At 45.3% G+C, this 17,814-nt stretch overlaps 1 protein-coding gene across 1 annotated transcript in view; it reads left to right on the top strand.

Annotated features, from left to right (window-relative positions):
* The first annotated feature begins 1,300 nt into the window (after positions 1–1,300).
* The window catches only part of LOC146822205 (uncharacterized), a 299,410-nt gene continuing 282,896 nt past the window's right edge, over positions 1,301–17,814 (top strand). Inside the window, exons 1-2 of the mRNA XM_085613333.1 lie at positions 1,301–1,534; positions 3,437–3,583. Of these exons, the coding sequence (XP_085469459.1) occupies positions 1,444–1,534; positions 3,437–3,583 (238 nt within the window). The 5' untranslated portion in view covers positions 1,301–1,443. The remainder of the gene's footprint in view (positions 1,535–3,436; positions 3,584–17,814) is intronic.

Below are 17,814 nucleotides of genomic sequence, written 5' to 3'. Positions count from 1 at the left end.
GGTGAACAAAAGTACCTCTCCTATGCTTGTCCGAAATTCACAAAGGGAATCTAGGCTGGTGTAAACCCTTTCAAGGAACCTGAGAACTCCACCGTGAGTGTGGATTTTCTGAATCCATAAATTATTTTCAAGGGATGGGCACATGGGTGTTCCTGGGCATTCCAAGCTTGTTTTGGCTTGAAACAAAGTTTGTAAACTCCCAGAAACAAGCAGGTCTATGTGTAATCACAAGCTCCTATCAATCCTCTTTCCAGCCTGAAAAAGATTTGTTTTTTCTCCGTCCATGTGTTGGTGTGAATACCTTTCCAAGGTGGAAAGAAAAATGCTTCATCACCAAATTTGATGGGGGTGTAAATGAACAGAGTTGTCCAAGGGGAAACATGTTTTCGTGGCAGGTAAAAAAAGAAACACAAATTTGTATTTGCACAAAGGGAATCCATTTCCTCTTTGTGGAGTTCTTTGCCATGGAGAGCCGCGGACAGTGGAAATGGAGGGCAGACTTGAAAATCATGTGATTTCCCAAGGAATCTGTATGGAAATCTGTGCCAGAAACAACTGTGCGTTTAAAACTCCAAAAAGTAGTAAAACTACACTTGGATGTAGATTTAAAAACCTGAGTGTAGTCTTACTATTTGTTTTGTGCAGTAGCCCCAACACATTCCTTATGAAATATGGTGCTGGATTAAATTATTCTATATTGCTGATTTTTTCAATTTATGTTCATTTTTGTGAGACACTATCACTTGTGCGATGCAGAAAGGTGAAGGCTTTGATCAAACTGATATCTTTTCATTTTATCACAATAATGAAACATGGCAACTTATAAGAGGGCCCATTGTAATGCTGAATTTATTTTCACCGAACCTAGAGTCCCAGTTCCATTGGATGCTGTAGAAAGTAAACAATGCTCATCAAGCTACTGGTTACCTTCTTTTCTTGAATGGTTTTGCCAGGGATCCTAAAAGCAGTTCCAGATGTCGCAAGGGCCAAGTCAATGTTGTTTGGAGGTCCCTGGTGCTATACTCCTGTGTTGCCCTGATCTTTTTTTTAACAGCTCAGACTGCCCCAATATGTTCTCCTGTACAGGAATACTGGACTCTGATGAAATACTCTTTCCAGTAACAGCACATAGGTCTTCTCACCAGTAACCTTAAATGTTAATTGTGCAATTACTTCCATTTATTTCACAATCAAATCCCTTCAGGGAGTTCCAAGGTTACATACAGTAGTCAAACAGCGAGTCTGTCTCTGATGGATGGAGGAAATAATGATGAAAACTGGTTTGCCTGGGAGTGTCTACAATGCTGCAGGTTGTGCAAGGGATGGTTTAAACATCCTTGGCTGGTGTCCCGTCTTTGTTTGACAGCATCACCCCTCCCTCCTTCTCTTCCTATAAATCCCAGCCACAGGTGAAGCCGGGATTCAGATATTGCTGTAGACTCCATGATGAAGACTCCAGGTGCAATCTTCCTCCTCGTCGCCCTTCTTGGGTCCTACGAGGCGCATCCAGTGGAGGGAGAGGACTATCCTGCAGGTGAGTAAACAGGGCTCGGGTCTTCAGCCTCTGAAATCTGAGGGATTAAGATTGTGTCTTTTTCTGGAGGGCTACAGGGGTCTACTTTGCACCACTGTGGTGTTCCCTGGTGGCGCGTGCTGCTGGATACTATTGTGGCTGGATTACTCCAGCGTGTTTTGCTGGGAACTAGAGTGTAGAGGAACATGGTGGGACATGATATTGTGTACAAGGTTATCACCAGCTGTGAAACATCTGTGTTGTGCTGCATGCATTCATGGTGCCCCTTCTAACATGTAAAGGTGAAAATTGTGCAAGTAAAACCAATGGCACCATCACAATATTAGGCACCAGGAGACTGGACAAAGTTCCGTCCCCTCTTTCCTCTTAGACATGTACAAACACTGACCATTCTCATCTTTACACTCTGAGTTTGACCCTTTGGTTATCGTTGTATGTCCATCCACTGTCTCCTCTGTGGAGGAAGGTGCTATCTCTGAGTGTGACTCTGTAGTCATTGTTCCTTGCTCACTCACTGTCTCTACTGATGCACTGCTAAGTGTGGAGGAAGCTGCTAGCTCTGAGTGTGACCCTGTAGTTATTGTTGCACGTCCATTCACTGTCTCCTCTAACGCACTGCTAGTCGCGGAGGAAGGTGTTATCTCTGAGTGTGACCCTGTAGTTATTGTTGCACGCCCATTCATGGTCTCCTCTGATGCACTCCTTTGTATGGAGGAAGGTGCCAGCTCAGAGCTTGATACTGTAGTTAGTGTTCCATGCCCACTCACTGTCTTCTCAGACCCACTGCTAGGTGTGAAGGAATGTACTGCAGCATTCAACATTGCTCCCATCTGAAGTCTGATACCTCTGCATAAAACAACTTTTACATAAGGCATTTGCACACAGTTGCAGACCCTGGCTGCCAATCATAGGCACCATATACAGATCATAAAGTAGCAGTCTTTCTCCTGTCCTTGCCAGGCTAGAACCCACTGAATTAAAAAACACAAACCAAACAAAAAAGCATATTTTGTTGGTGCAGAGCTGGAAAGTGAGAGAAAGAAGGGAACAGTGAAGGAAAATGTAAAGGCGCCATAATCTCCAAAGGGTGGAGTCAGGATTTAGAAACAAAATTAAGGTTAATCCTATTCAGTGTTACAAAATTCTTATAGAAAAATGTAGGTTATATAAACCCTTTGGTGGCCAACCTGATACTAGTCTAAGGGTCCCCATGGAGGATGAAAGGGAATATTTGCAAGAACCCAGCTGCATAAGAAGATCAGATCCCACTATGAAAATCCAGCAACTCATGTGAACAATGAAAGAATGTTACTGAGGAAAGAATTGAGGATCCAGCGAATGCAGGGAGAGTGGTAGAAAGAAGGGAGATAGAATGAAAAGTGATAGAGGCAAGAACAGTAGAGGAAAAAGCAATGGAAAAAACTGTGATTAATTGATTAAGCAGTAAAAAGAATAGAATGAAGATTGGTGGAGTGTAGGAGGTGTACTGGGAAAAGTGTAGAGTGAAGAGCACTAGAGTGAAAAACAATAAAATGAGAAGTGATAGGGAAGAGCGGTAGACTGCAGAGATGAAGAGTGAGGAGTCTTCGAGCGAATAGTGTGGGAGAGAAAATGCAAGAATAGTAGAGGAGAGGATGACAGGAAATTCAGTGGAAGGGGATACAATGTGAGACACCTTAATCTGACTTACAAAAGGCAGTGGTTTGGAAAAGCTGCAGCTGTGTGCAGTTCCTTTGAAGATGTGTGATGCTTTTTCAATCCTCATAATTCCAAAGGAGTCAAACCATCTATAAGGATAATTCAGTGTGAAGATCTGTGAGCAGCTTTTGACAATTGTGCAGTTAGCGCAGGAGGGCTGTGTTTCTAATTCAGAATGTTAACAATCCTGATGGTGTGTTGCAGGTGCACCTCATCCAGGCACATGCCCCCGCATAAATATCATGTGCAAGCGGCCACTGCGTCCCCCACAGTGCCAGAGCGACAGACAGTGCCTGAAGACTCAGAAGTGCTGCGACATGTGTGGGAAAACATGTTTGACTGCTGTGAGAGGTAAAGTATCTTCAGCAATCTACCTTCTTGGGGGTCAGGAGTCAATTACTGAGCTCTGTTGCTTCCCTAGATAGCATAACACAACATGACATGAGATAACATAACATTGCATAAGGTAGCCATGACATAGCGTAACAGAACATTACATTTTCATTGGCCACACAAAGTCTGATTACTTTCTCCTGATGTTCTTATCTATTTCTTGGTATACAGAACTTAAAAAGTATCTAATCATGTCATTAAACCCAAGTGCACTTGAATGTGATTTAAAAAGCACTTCGAAATGTTTGGTATTACTCTACTTATTCACCACATTTTTATTGCTTTAAGAAACAAAAGCATTCTATTCTTTATTATCTTCTTTTTTTCAAGTTGATTTTTCTTATTATTAAACAGGAAGTAACAATAAATGACAGATAATATCTCTACCCATCCGTACTGTACACCAAGTCTATCCATCACAGTAGTTCTGACCCTAACTCCATATGTCTCTGTACCTCTAGAAATAGGACCAAGCCAAAGATTCAAAGGGCATCTTAATGTCCAACAAGAGCGCTGCTCCTGTCGTAGGCTCCAAACCTTGCTCTTCCATAATTATGGAACAGTCTGCAAAGATTGAGGAACATGTTCCTTCCCAGAATAAAGTCATTTAGGTCTGTTTGGACCAAAGTGGACACGTATGGAAGCAGGCGATTAGCAATGATCTTGCCCAACACCTTTCAATCGGTGATGAGCAGCAAGAGTGACCTATAAGAGCGCACCACCAACAGGCTCTTCCCACTTATGGGGAGCACCACTATGAGTGCCTACCTCATTGATGGTGGAAGAGTTCCAGCTGTCTTGGCTGCTTGGAATAGAGTCAATAGTTGTGGGCAAGTAAGCTCTATACGTCGTGTAGGACTCCACAGAAATTCCTTCTGTCCCCAGAGTTTTGTTGTGTGCCGTTTGAACTAGGGCCAGGCAAACCACACCAATCATCAAAGGAGAAACCAGTTTCTGGTGGGAAATAGGGTCCAGATGGGGGACCAGCAGAGTTACAAGTTTGCCAAAAGCCCAGGTTCATCCAACCTAGCATCCTCTTGGTAAAGGGCCTGATAATATTCAAATAAGTCCCCATTAAAGGACGACTGTGACATGAATATGTCACAAGTTGGTGAGCGGATGGCCTTCAATTTAGGTCGCTTATTCTCGGAGAGTAGCAACTACACTAGGACCTACCCCACCCAGCGTGTCACTCCCCGCATTCTGCCAAGCTGTGTATTCCGTATATTCTAGTCAACTTCGGACGCCAAACCCACTCCTCCCCCCATTAATGACAGCCAGCCTACCATCTCCTCCTGGACCCCAGTCACCACCGAAGACACTGCCTCGACCATGAAAGGCTTTCACTCAGGAACCCCCATGTACCCCTGCCCTCCACACATCTCCCACAGAGCCAGAGCCGCCATTGTTCCTGAGCTATGGCACACCATCAACACAACTTTCGAAGCCGGTACATTCGCCTCCTCAAGAAGCCCTCAGCAGACCCAACGGACCTCAAGAACTACCGACCCATCTCTCTCCTCCCTTTTGCTGCCAAAGTCACAGAGAAGATCGTCAACGCTCAACTAACGAAATTCATCGAAGAGAACTCCATCCCCGACCGCTCCCAATCCAGATTCCGCAGCAACCACAGCAATGAGACCACCCTACTCGCTGCTACAGAAGCATCCGCACCCTCCTCGACCAAGGCCACACCGCGGCCCTAATCCTACTCAACCTTTCTGCAGCCTTAGACACCGTCCCCACTGCACTCCCACCGCCAAAGTCCACGACGCCGGCATTCAGGGTACCGCCCTTGACTGCATCTGCTCCTTCCTCAATCGTAGAACCCAACGAGTCAGGCTGCACCCCTTCCTCTCCTAACCGACAGAGATCAACTGCGGGGTACCCTAAGGATCGTCACTCAGCCCCATGCTCTACACCATCTACATGGCCCCCCTCGCTGCCATCGTCAGACAGAATGGACTCATCATAGTATCCTACGCTGACGACACCCAGGTCATCCACTCACTCACTAAGGACCCCACCACCACCAGACTCATCTTTCAGGAAGGAATGAAGGACATTGCATCCTGGATGAGCAGCAGCTGCCCGAAGCTTAACTTAGAGAAAACAGAAGTCATCATCCTCTGACCCTCCCCGTCTGCATGGGACAACACCTGGTGGACCACCACCCTTGGCAGTCCCTGAGCCCCACGACCATGCCCAGAACCTCAGCATAATTCTCAACTTGTCCCTCACCATGACCCGACAGATCAACTCAGTCGCCTCCACCTGCTTCAACACCCTCCGCATCTTTCGCAAAACCTTCAAATGGATCCCCACCAAATCCTTAAAGACCATCACCCACACACTCAGAACCAGCAGACCATACAGAACACCGCAGCCAGACTCATCCTTGGCATCCCTCAACACGTACACATCACACGGGGCCCGATTCACAGAACTAACTTAAGACAAAAGCCTAAACTTACTACCATTTTGGTATTCACAGAAGGCACTTACTCATTTTGGTATTCACAGAAGGCACTTACTCATTTCGGTATTCACAGAAGTTAGGAGTCCTAACTTTAGGACTCCTAAAGGCCTTCTGTGAATACCGAAAGTCTTAAAGTTAGGATTTTTCTCAGTTTAGGAGTCCTAAAGTTAGGAGTCCTAATGTTACTACTCCTAAACTGAGAAAAATCCTAACTTTAAGACTTTCGCTATTCACAGAAGGCATTTAGGAGTCCTAAAGTTAGGAGTCCTAACTTTAGGACTCCTAAACTGAGAAAAATCCTAACTTTAAGACTTTCGGAATTCACAGAAGGCATTTAGGACTCCTGAGAGTGTAATGCCTTCTTAGAAAAGCCTGAACTGCTGTAATTTGCCTGCAGTCCAATCAAGGGCCAAGTCAAAGACGAGGGGGCATAATGATGAGACAGCAATAAATAGCTGTCCCATTTGTGTAATAAGGCTGTTAGCACTGGTCCCTGTAAACTCATCAGATACTGGTAAACCTGCAGGCCAACTCAGCACCACAGACAGAAGTGGGAGCTGGCTAGCCAATCAGAATGCTTCCAGTGGTGGCTGTGGATACTTGTACAGGGCAGCAAAGGCACCATCATATGCTACCGGCTCCCATCATGCCCCGGAGCATTGTGGGACACAAGAGCACTGCGGGAGCAGGGACTGCCTCTTACCTTAATTCAAGACAGGTTGGTAAAATAACACAGCTCCATGAAGCAGCCGATGACACACAGCTTTCCAGGCTCCTCTTTTTAGGTCTTGCTGAGCCCAGCGCATGGGCGCTGGCTCGGAGAGACATTTTGTATGTGGGCTTTTCAAAGTGCTGCTGGCTGGCCTTACGCTTGCGTTCACGCGATCATGCACGCGCGAAGCCGGCCGCCAGCAGCACTTTGAAAACTCGTGCGTCATCGCGATCGCGATCACTTTCGCTTTCAGAGCGATCGCGATCACGATGACGCACGCGCACACACAACTCCCGCTTCTCCCCCTCCCCCACCACATATTGCGTCTCCGGCCGCTCGCGCGCGGCCAACGCTTGTTGTTCGAGGGGTTAATACTTTGATACTATTGCAACAGAATGAATAATGCTCTTTTTTCCTTCTGGATTAAATTAAAAGTTTTTTCTATATAATTAATCTGAGATGCTGCCCAGGTGATCTTATTTTAATTTGTGAAGGATGGTATAGTGCGTACTGTTTGAATTTGGTACTGCAGACATAGCTGTCTGTTCTCTGTGCTATGGCTCCCTCTTATGGATTTCTCGGTAAGTACATGCACTGAATATTGCTTGCGGAAGAGTTCGATGTGCACGTAAGAATCTCCGCTAAGTAAATTATCTGCAGACATTTCTACTTAGACCCGCAGAGTTCCTGACCTGCTTCTAATGCGTTAGTTTTTAAAGGACGGTGGGGGAAAGAATGTTTTCACTCTGAAAACGATTTCACGGCACAAAAAATGAAAACCAAAACTTGTTTAAATGGGCATCTGTTTATCTGACAGCTTCTTTTAGAGGTTGGTGGAAAGTCATAAAACTCCAAATTTCCTTTGCGTACACCTATGTCTTTTTTTCGTCTTTGGAGCAGAGGGGGGCCTCGAATGTCTGTAACGCGCCCTTATGACAGATTTGCTACTCTGACTAATACCCCATGTTCTTCAGGCAGTGACTGGTGACTACTCCAAGGTCATGCAGCAAGCACTTTTGTCTGACAGCTAGTCAGAAGTACAGCTCAAGTGAGCAATATGGCGATGCCGGCGGTGCTTATCTGTGAAAGGGTGCTTGTAAATCCTTCCCCTACTTTGAGTAGCGTGGCACTAGAATGGGTTGTGTAGTCAAGGGACATTCTGCATCCTCTCCCTTTTCTCTTTTACAATCAAAGAGGTAATTTCTATTTTAGGCTCCGTGCACACCACCGCTAACGACATACATTACTAGGCAACTTTTGCAAGGTTTGCTGGTCTGCGGCACAGTCTCCCTAAGTTTTTTGGGCAGTAGTAATGCAGTCCTTCGTCCAGACTTTGCTTAAGGAAGAGGGAATCAGGTGCCCAGGAGAAGGTGGGGGACTGCAAAATTAGGATTTGGATCTATGAAAGTTCCTTGCCAAACTCAGTGATGGGTGAATACAATGTGCTTTAGACTTTGGAGAGTATTTACTCATGGACAATTAAGGACACTAAGGGGTAGCAGTTCTTATCCCTCTCTTGCCCTTGCTAGCCCTGGTCTAAGGGATCCAAGTCACAGCAAAACTAGGGTGACCACCTCATTCCATGTTATTACAGTCACTGCCTCCAGTTTCACCAGCAAATCATTGATTTCATGTGTGTTAGTCTCTAGATAGTTCAAGCGAAGCAAGACTACAACACCCATAATGCCTTAGGTCACCATATAAAAATCCAGGACTAGGGACACTGTTCATCATGACCTTGGGAGAGGTGGCCACCCCAATAAATCCATGAAACACAACATCCTCTGCATTTTTTTGCAACCCATTAGATGGAACAATAAGCTAAGGTCTAAATCTCTTGTGACCACAATGTTATCTGGTCAGCGAGTGCACACTGCTGAAAAAGATATAGTAAATGAATGCTTAATGCTCTATGGTTCAGGATGTTTGTGGGCACCATACTGTCCAGGGCTTCAGCTGGTAACGAGCACTGTCTACTGGCTTCAGCGTGCCTCCAGCTGAGTAGCCACATTACCTGCACTACTTAGCACTGCTACAATCCATTTCACAAAAGTGTACCGGCACTTCTGAGGAGCAAACAGGTACTCTGAATAATGAGTACTTGCACTTCTATATTTCCATTTAAAGCACTGCCCAGTGATGGGTAGAAGAATGGAGCTGTTTTTCTGAGTGCCAGCATCATACACATAACAAGCATTTGCAAAGCAATAGGTCTCGCAACTGCGAGTTTTGGAGCTATTGGTATTGTAAATGGTATTGTAAATGAAATGCCTTTAATTTATGTTGTAAAAAACCAAAACATAAATAAAAGGTATTGTCATTTACAATGCCAATAGTTTAAACTTGCGTAAATGCGAGACCTATTGCATTGCAAATGCTTGTTGTTATTGCTGACCGGGAAGCTCAATCGCCCAAAAAAGGAGAATTTTTTTTTCTATTTTTGTTTCTGTCAGATGTCGGGTATGGCCTTTCCGTTGGTTCTCCATTACCAGAGTAGAATTCGATCTCAACACCAGCTGAAAATGTGTCATCCTATATCTTCAGTGGAGGAAATCATGACAATGTTAGTACGTGTAAAGAAAGTGAAACACTGGTATTCAATCCATTGTATTACTCAGAATTGGGCTGGAATTTCATTTAAATGCTTTTAATCAGGCAATATGTGAAAAATGTTTGCTGAATTACATAGAATTACGTTGACTGGCCTGGATCCCGTGGAATTTTGTTTCCCTCTGCAGAAGGACATGAGCTGTAAGCTTCTAGATCTCATAAATACGCAAGCCCAGGGATATCGGGGAAAGTAAGATGATGAGTTAGGAATGGGATGTACCTCATCATCATCACCCCGGACAGAGGGTTATCCCTCCACTTGAGGGCTAGATCTCCCAGATGTTGCATCATCTCCAAGACATGTTGGGAATCAAGGCAGTCCTCTTCCAAGAACTTGAATACTGACTATTCACAAAATGAATACAATAACAGGGTGAGGGGCAGCAAGGTTAGGGATTTTAAAGGATCGTACCTTTTAATTATGAGAGAGCACATGCTCAGTATCTGTTTTCCTGAGTTGTGCCTGCATCCAGTTGACAGCAATCTGACTGACCCCACGAAGCTTTGCTGAGGAAGTGGACCTCTGGGCTAACACCAGAGTGTCCAAGAAGGTATCTGGAAGTGACCACAAGAAGGCTGGTTTTGGTTCCCCTCAGCAGAGGAAGGGGGAGGTAAAAGTTACCCAGACACGTCCCAGAGGGGGAACAGCCATTACAACGCGGTTTTTACCACGCGCAGCCTTTACATCGCATGCGTTACAACGCATGCAATGTTACAACGCAATGACATTACAACGCAAGTCTTTACATCGACTTGCGCTAGATGGCGTGCTAACATTACAAATAGTGTAGTTTACTATCCCAACACCTTCCCTACTGTTAAGTGGACTGGAGATGGAATAGTAAATTACACTTTTCTAATTTTAGCACGCCATCTAGCGCAAGTCGATGTAAAGACTTGCATTGTAATGGCATAGCGTTGTAACATCGCATGCATTGTAACCCATACGATGTAACTGCACGCGTTGTAATGACACGCGTTGTACTGTCATACATCTGTCCCAGAGTATGGGGGAGGGGAGACATCGGAAGTCCCATCTGAGAAACAAGGGGGTGGTTCTAGTGGTCAGTGGCCAGGGTGCCCTATTTTCAATCACGCTGCTTTGAGGGCTCCCACATAGGACACACGCAGAAACCACTCACTGGTGGTACCTCTACAGGAATGGCCAATGTGGTCTTAGGGGCAGGTAGTCCCCAGGGGCAGGTGGTCAAAGACCATACTATGATCCCATGGGGGACTTACTCAGCGGGTGAATTGGTGATCTCTGAGGGTATGAGTCGTCACTTGCCCCAAATGAGTGGGCTCCCAGTCACTGTCCTGAGGGAGACCATGGTTGCTGAAAAACTAGTCTCCCTACAACAATACACTGGTCAGGTGTGTAGGAAAGCTCAGGCCCATTGTTCAGAACTTCTTCTGTCCTATGGCCCTGATATCCCTGGAATGGGGTGGGGAGGTGACCCAGCAGAGGGTCATAGTTAGTCCCCAGATGCCCATGCACTGCATTCTGGGGAATGAGTTGCCTTCGGTGTCAGGAGGAATGAGAGGGGCAGTGCCAAAAGTGCCCTGATGGTTCAGTTTTCTGGGAGTACCACTCCCAAACGTAAGGTCCAGGATCCCAGATGGAGGGACGGGGTGAGGGAGGACTCAACTCTGCCCCCTGTTCGGCCTCCAGGTACAAACCCTTGGTTGATTGCCCAGTACAATCCCTAAACTGGTGGGAGGTAGAGTGGAAGTAGGGTGCCAGACGCATCGGGTTATGGCCCCACCATTCTGAGGCACCACAGAGTTCAGAGAAACCTCAGGCGCCCATAGGGAACTCCTTGCCAGCCCTAAGGCTGGAGGCGACACTTACCCAATGACCCTGCTTAGATCCTCCCCTTAGCAGTGGATGGCCTGGGGCCTGGCTCTTGACATTGACAGTTGTCAGTGGCCTCCGCTGGTTGCTGTTCTTGTGGACAGAGTTTTCCCTGGGTTGGAGACAGAAGTCAGACTCAAGAAGTGGAACGGGCTGCATCACTTAGTTGGCCACGGTGGTACTGTCTCCCACCTGGGATGTGTCTGTGAGTAAATTAAATGTAGGTGCTGCACAGGTGGGGTACACGTGTGAGGAAAAGGGTTCACCATGGATCAGTTCAGTGGCCCCAGTGAGTATAGAAAGAGGGATCTAACTGAGTTCAGAAAGGCATAGAACTGGCTAGTAGCCCTGTAGTAGTGGGCAATTGTCCACATTCTATTGCCCCGAGCAGGGAAATCCATCAGTGTATTGGTTAGTCTACTCTGGCTTTAGGCTAGCGGGGGTGGGGGAGTGCTGGCAAATGGCCCGCTCTGAAGGATCACCACAAACCTTTTGCTGCCTTTAGGACCATGAGCACTTTACCACTGCTAGCCAGTGCTAAAGTACATGGGCCCTCTCCTCTAAACGTGGTGATATTGGTTAATCCCCAATTATTTAATTTACCTATAAGTCCCTAGTAAAGTGCACTAAATAAGTCCCTGGGACCGTAAATTAATGGCTAGTAGGGGGCCTGCAGCACTGATTGTGCCACCCACATAGGTAACCCCTTAACCATGTCGCAGGTCTGGCACTGCAGAGCCTGTGTGTGCACTTTTACACTGCCATATCAACCTGGCAAGAAACCCTCTTGCCAGGCCCAAACTATCCCTTTTTATACCTATAAGGCACCCCTTAGGTAGGCCCTGTCTAACCTATAGGGCAGAGTGCAATGTATTTAAAAGCATAACATGCACATTCATGTTTTACATGTTTTGATAGTGAAAAACTACCAATTTCATTTTTCACTATCACAAGGCCTGTCTCTCCATTAGGATATCATTGGATTACCTTATTACTTTATTTTAAGTGCAATTCCCAATTATGAAGAAATAGACTTTTTAAGGCTGGTGTCACTTGACTCACAATTTAAAATCAAAACTTATGGTGAAGCTGGATTTTAAATAACAGTTTTAGAAAATGCCACTTTTGGAAAGTTAACATTTACTTAAATCAGTATTTGGTGCCTGCTGCCTGTCTCTGTTCAGTCAGAGTTGGGAAACAGCTGGGATTTGTATATTCCCTCCATACAGACACACACGAAGGGCTCTTAAGTGTGACTGCTGGATCTTCCTGGGAAGTTGGGAGGGAGGAGCTGGGGGCAGCCTCACACTTACACCTGAATACGCTGTGCCCTGCCCACACACAAAGGACTGCATACCCCTCTGTGTTTAGTCTGGATCCTAGGCAGGAGAAGTGGAGCTCTGTGCACTTCAAATATTTCTTTGAAGTACTCACCATTTCGAAGACACAACTGGGTATAAGTACTGGACCTCTGACACTACAGCTTCAGTACACTTCTGGAACTGTGGCCGCTCTGCCAGGGAGAGGAAGATTTGCCGCTGCTCAAGGACTGCCACTCTGCTGGAGCTGCTGTTTGCTGAAATCCTGCCTTCTTTAGTAGCCCTGCTGCCTGCTGCTCTCTCTTTCCTGGGTGAGATGAACTGGACCTGCATCATGTGAACCCAGAGTGACTCTAAGGCTTTTCTGACTTGCCTCCTGTTATCTAAGTCTCAGGACACAAAATGCTTACCACCCTCCTGTTCCAACCCTTGGACACTACTGCTTGTGAGTCTGTCCTGTCATTTGGTAGCACCCCAGTCCTGGACCCTTGGAAGTTGGCTTAGGGGTTTGCTCCAGCGGTACCAGCGCATCTTCTGCTGCGAGAGCAGAATTGATGCACTGCCTGTGTTGCAGGAACCGGATCGGTGCATCATGTTTAGAACCACAACATCGCACTGGGAACTGCCGCTTCAGAACTAATGTATCATAGCATCTGCATGGAAATGATCTAAGCATCACCTACAGTGTAGAGAAACTTGGCTCATGGCCTTAAGAACTGTCGCATTTCGTAACCAGCGCATCACTCACGGAACCATGGCATCGCGGTCACTGTGTGGAGAAATCTGGCACATCATACTTGGGGATCACCGAAGCGTCGCTCGGCTGCATCCCATATCTTTATCGATGCAACCCCAGGATCAAGGTATGTTTGTTCAGTTGACCTAAGTGGGTCCCTGTGTGTGGCCTGCGCTCCATCAGGATAGGCCTGAACTCTTGACTTTGTCCCGGTCCGGCGTGTCCAATTAAGTCTTTAGGCGCTTCTTGCTTCTAAGCACTATTTTTGCATTTAATCTTTAAAAACTCATGTCTCAACTTCAACACATTGGATTTTTGTTGTTTTGTTCTTATTTTATGTATTAAATGAAGTTCTATTTTTTTAAATTGATAGAGTATCTTTTAGTATGGTGTTTCTACTGTTTTACTGTCTAAGTGTTGCACAAATACTTTACAGATTGTCGCTTAAGTTAAGTGGGACGTCAGACCACGCTGTCCAGCGAGGTGATCAGTGAGGAGTGATACTGGTATTTTCTTACCTCAAGGGACCACAGAGCATTTTGAGAGGATTGTGGTGACAATGATGACACTAATGTTGGATATCCAATGGTACTGCATATTAGTGTGTGTGGGGTTGCAATGTCATTCTGTGGTTGTTGCTAATCTGTTCTTTTTTGATGGATCAGAATAGTAGACATTAAAGAAGGTTCACAGGAAATGTCCACAAGGGAGTTGGGTATACATTTCTTGATCCATCTGTGTAGGTTGATATGTAGGTCATGTATATGTACATGAATTACTCCAAAGACTGGATTACATGCGAGACCAAGGAATGTTTCACTGTAGAGCATTTTAAGTATGTATTGCACCTCCTATTTATATCAACTGGTACCCATTATAGTTTATTTTTGCCAGGAGCTATGGATAATCTGACCCTTCATTATATGGTGGTTAATTGGGTTATTTAGCGGCTGAACGTTGCTGTGTGGATGTGCATTGTACCCATTGTGTAGGAGAAGTCTGGGGAATTTCATAGTTATATCCACGGGTACTCATTATAGTTCATTTTTACCAGTAGTTATGGAAAATCTGATTCTTCCTTATATGGTGGTTACTTGGGTTATTTAGCAGTTGAATGTTGCTGTGTGGATGTGCATTGTACCCATTGTGTAGGAGAAGTGTGGGGAATTTCCTAGTTATATCTACTGCTACTCATTATAGTTCATTGTTACAAGTAGTTATGGATAATCTGATTCTTCCTTATATTGTGATTACTTGGGTTATTTAGTGGTTGAATGTTGCTGTGCTGATCATGTATTGGACCCCTGGGGTAGGAGAAGTGTGGGGCATGTCCTAGTTATATCTACTGGTACTCATTATAGTTCATTTTTACCAGTAGTTATGGAAAATCTGATTCTTCCTTATAAGGTGGTTACCTGGGTTTTTTAGTGGTTGAATGTTGCTGAGTAGGGATCTGTATTGGAACCACGACCCCTGGTGTAGTGGAACTATAAGGAAGTTCCTCATTATATCCACTAGTACTCATTATAGTTAATTGTGGATCAGTAGTTTTGGATAATCCGATTCTTCATTATAAGGTAGTTTTTTGGGTTATTAGGGGGTCGAGAATTGTGGGGGGAACCTCCTAGTTATATCTACTGATACTAGTGCTTAATTTGAGCCGGTAGTCACAGGTGGGGTCCGTCGGCACTCATTTTTGGGGACCAGCACTTATTTCTCCTCATCAGGCATTGACCAAGAGCAAGTGCGGGAAAAACAAAAGTAGGGTAAAGGAGGAAGAATAGAAAGATGAAAAACCCACCGCAAAGGGATAAAACAGGAACATGCAAGAGAGAGATAAAAGGACAGGGAGTGTCTAATTGTGGATTAAAGAGGCCTTAGGTGACATCAGCACCGCGCAGCCTTAGGACAGGCGAGCTTCTGAGCAAAGCTTTGGCATCGGCATTCACTATTTTGCAAATTAAGCACAGACTGCTACATATAACGAAACTCATTTCAGTTATTTTTTACAGTAGCTGTGGATAATCTGAATTCTTATTTATAGGTAGGATTTCAGGTTTGTGGTTTTAACTGGTGAAGCCCGATATAACCCCACGGATGCACACAATGAAGAACATAGTTGTACTCATTTGTAAGGATTATTTAATACCAGCAGTTGCATTGCTTTCACACCAGAGGGAGCACACACACTGCAAGTGCAGGCAGGCACAGGGTTTTATTAAATAAACAGAAGTATTTACTGATTCTAAAGTGAAAATTCACTACATGTGAAAATAATTATTTCCGTTGTCCCGAGGCGACATTTTTTGCAGCAAATATGGCCAGCAAACAGTGCTTTTCTGGCAAATGTGTGTCGAGTGAGCTGCTTTTTTTCTCCTAAGAATGCTTGAAGTACATTCCGAGATGAGCCTGTCCAGATGTTTCCATGGGAGACGTGTGGGGGTCATGGCTTGGGGCAGTGCAGCAAGTCTATTGCTGCTCTGCCATATACCAATTTGAAAGGGCAGAAATGCACCATATTTACGCGGCATTCCTCTCCTTCCAGCCAGTGCCGGCACACAATTTGGCATCGTATTTACACGTGCATTGCGCCACCAGAGCGACACTTTTTACAACGCTCTGGTGGCGCAATGCCCTGCTCCATACTTACAAAGCGGTGCTAAGCCACTTTGCATTGCTAAACGCCGCCTTGTAAATATGGGCCACCTCACCGCAGTTTTCTGTGGCAAAGAGGAGTGCAATAAATGTTGCAGTGGACGTAGCCACACAACACACATTGCTTATGGACACTGCCCCAGCTTTACAAGGATCTGTAAATCTGAGGCAGCAGCCAAAAAGGAGTCATTACATATAGCGGTATTCATTATAGTTCATTGGTTCCAGTATTGATGGATAATCTGAATTCTTCTCTATAGGTAGGATTTCAGGTTTCCAGTTTTAACTGGTAAAGCTCGATATAACCCCACAGATGCAAACATCGAAGAACATAGTTGTCCCCATTTGTAAGGATTATTTAATGCCAGTAGTTACATTGCTTCCACACCAGAAGGAGCACACACACTGCAAGTGGAGGCAGGCAGCAGGGTTTTACTGAAGAAACAAACGCATTTTATTGACTATAAAGTTAAAATTCACTACAAGTGAAAAGAAGCCTTTCCATTGACCCGAGGCCAAAATTCTTTTAGCAAATATGGCAAACAAATAGTGCTTTTCTGGCAAATGTGTGTGTAGAGTGGGGCTAATTTTTTTTTCTCCTAAGAATGCTTGAAGTAAATGCTGAAATGAGCCAGTGCAGATGTTTCCATCTGAGACATGTGGGGCCTCATTGACAAACCATTGGCGTAGGGCAATGACGCAAGTCTTTTTGCTGCACTGCCCTACGTCAATTTGAAATGGCAGAAATGCACTGTATTTATGGTACATTCCTCTCCTTCCAGCCAGGGCCAGCGCACAATTTGGCGGCATATTTACACGTGCATTGCACCACCAGAGCATCACTTTTTCAGACTAGCCAGTGGCGCAATGCCCGACACCATTTTTACAAAGCACTGCTAGGCCACTATGTGTGGTTGAACTCCGCCTTGTAAATATTGGCCACCTCACCACAGTTTTCTGAAGCAAAGAGGCAGTAAATAGGTGTTGCTGTGGGCATAGCCACACAACACCCATTGCTTATGGACACTGCCCCAGATTTACAAGGATCTCTAAGTCTGAGGCAGCTGCAAAAAAGAAAGGAGGCATTAGAGGGGGGAAACGAGATGAAATACTTTTATTTCTCTCGTTTTGCTCCTTCTATGAGTGCTGCATTCTGCAGGACACATAGAAGGAGCAAATCACCATTAATGATTGTTTTTGTGCAGCAAGATGTCCCTTCCTGCACCAACACAATCATCCCTACAATGCAGGCACCCTTGCACCATGGTGCACGGGTGCCTGCACTGGTGCTACCCAGCTTTTTAGGACCGGGCCCAAGGGGAAGCAGAAGGTATTCTTGTCAATACGGTGCATCCCTTCAATTTTTATATGATTCAGCATGGAGCTGCTAAATTGCCTGCAGCGCGAACCTGCACCACTTAGCTGTATATATGCCCCCCCGGTGCCTAGCCCCAACGCAGGCACCCTTGGACCATGGTGCAAGGCCGTCTGCGTTGTTGGCAGGATTGTTTTTCTGCAGGAAGGGACATATTCCTGCACAAAAACAATCCATGGATCCATTTTTCTGTTTTAAGGGTGCTGCAAAATGCAGCACACATGGAATGATTAAAATACGAGGAGAAATGAAAAATAAATTCGCTACCCCAGTTTTCCGTGATTTTTTGGGGCAGAGTAAGGGTTTACTTTATGGAGCTTATTTACAAGCCCTTTGTGCCGTCGGTGTGTCACTTTTAATATGGGAAGAAGTAACATACCAGTGGCGCAAGGTGATTGTAAATAAGCCCCATGGAGTAAGACTTTGACTGGCGTCATAGATATGATTG

The sequence above is a fragment of the Triturus cristatus genome, chromosome 6 (genome assembly GCF_964204655.1).
Source record: "Triturus cristatus chromosome 6, aTriCri1.1, whole genome shotgun sequence".
NCBI lineage: Eukaryota > Metazoa > Chordata > Amphibia > Caudata > Salamandridae > Triturus > Triturus cristatus.
The sequence above is the reverse complement of the archived record's forward strand: the minus strand, read 5'-3'. Positions and strand labels throughout refer to the sequence as shown.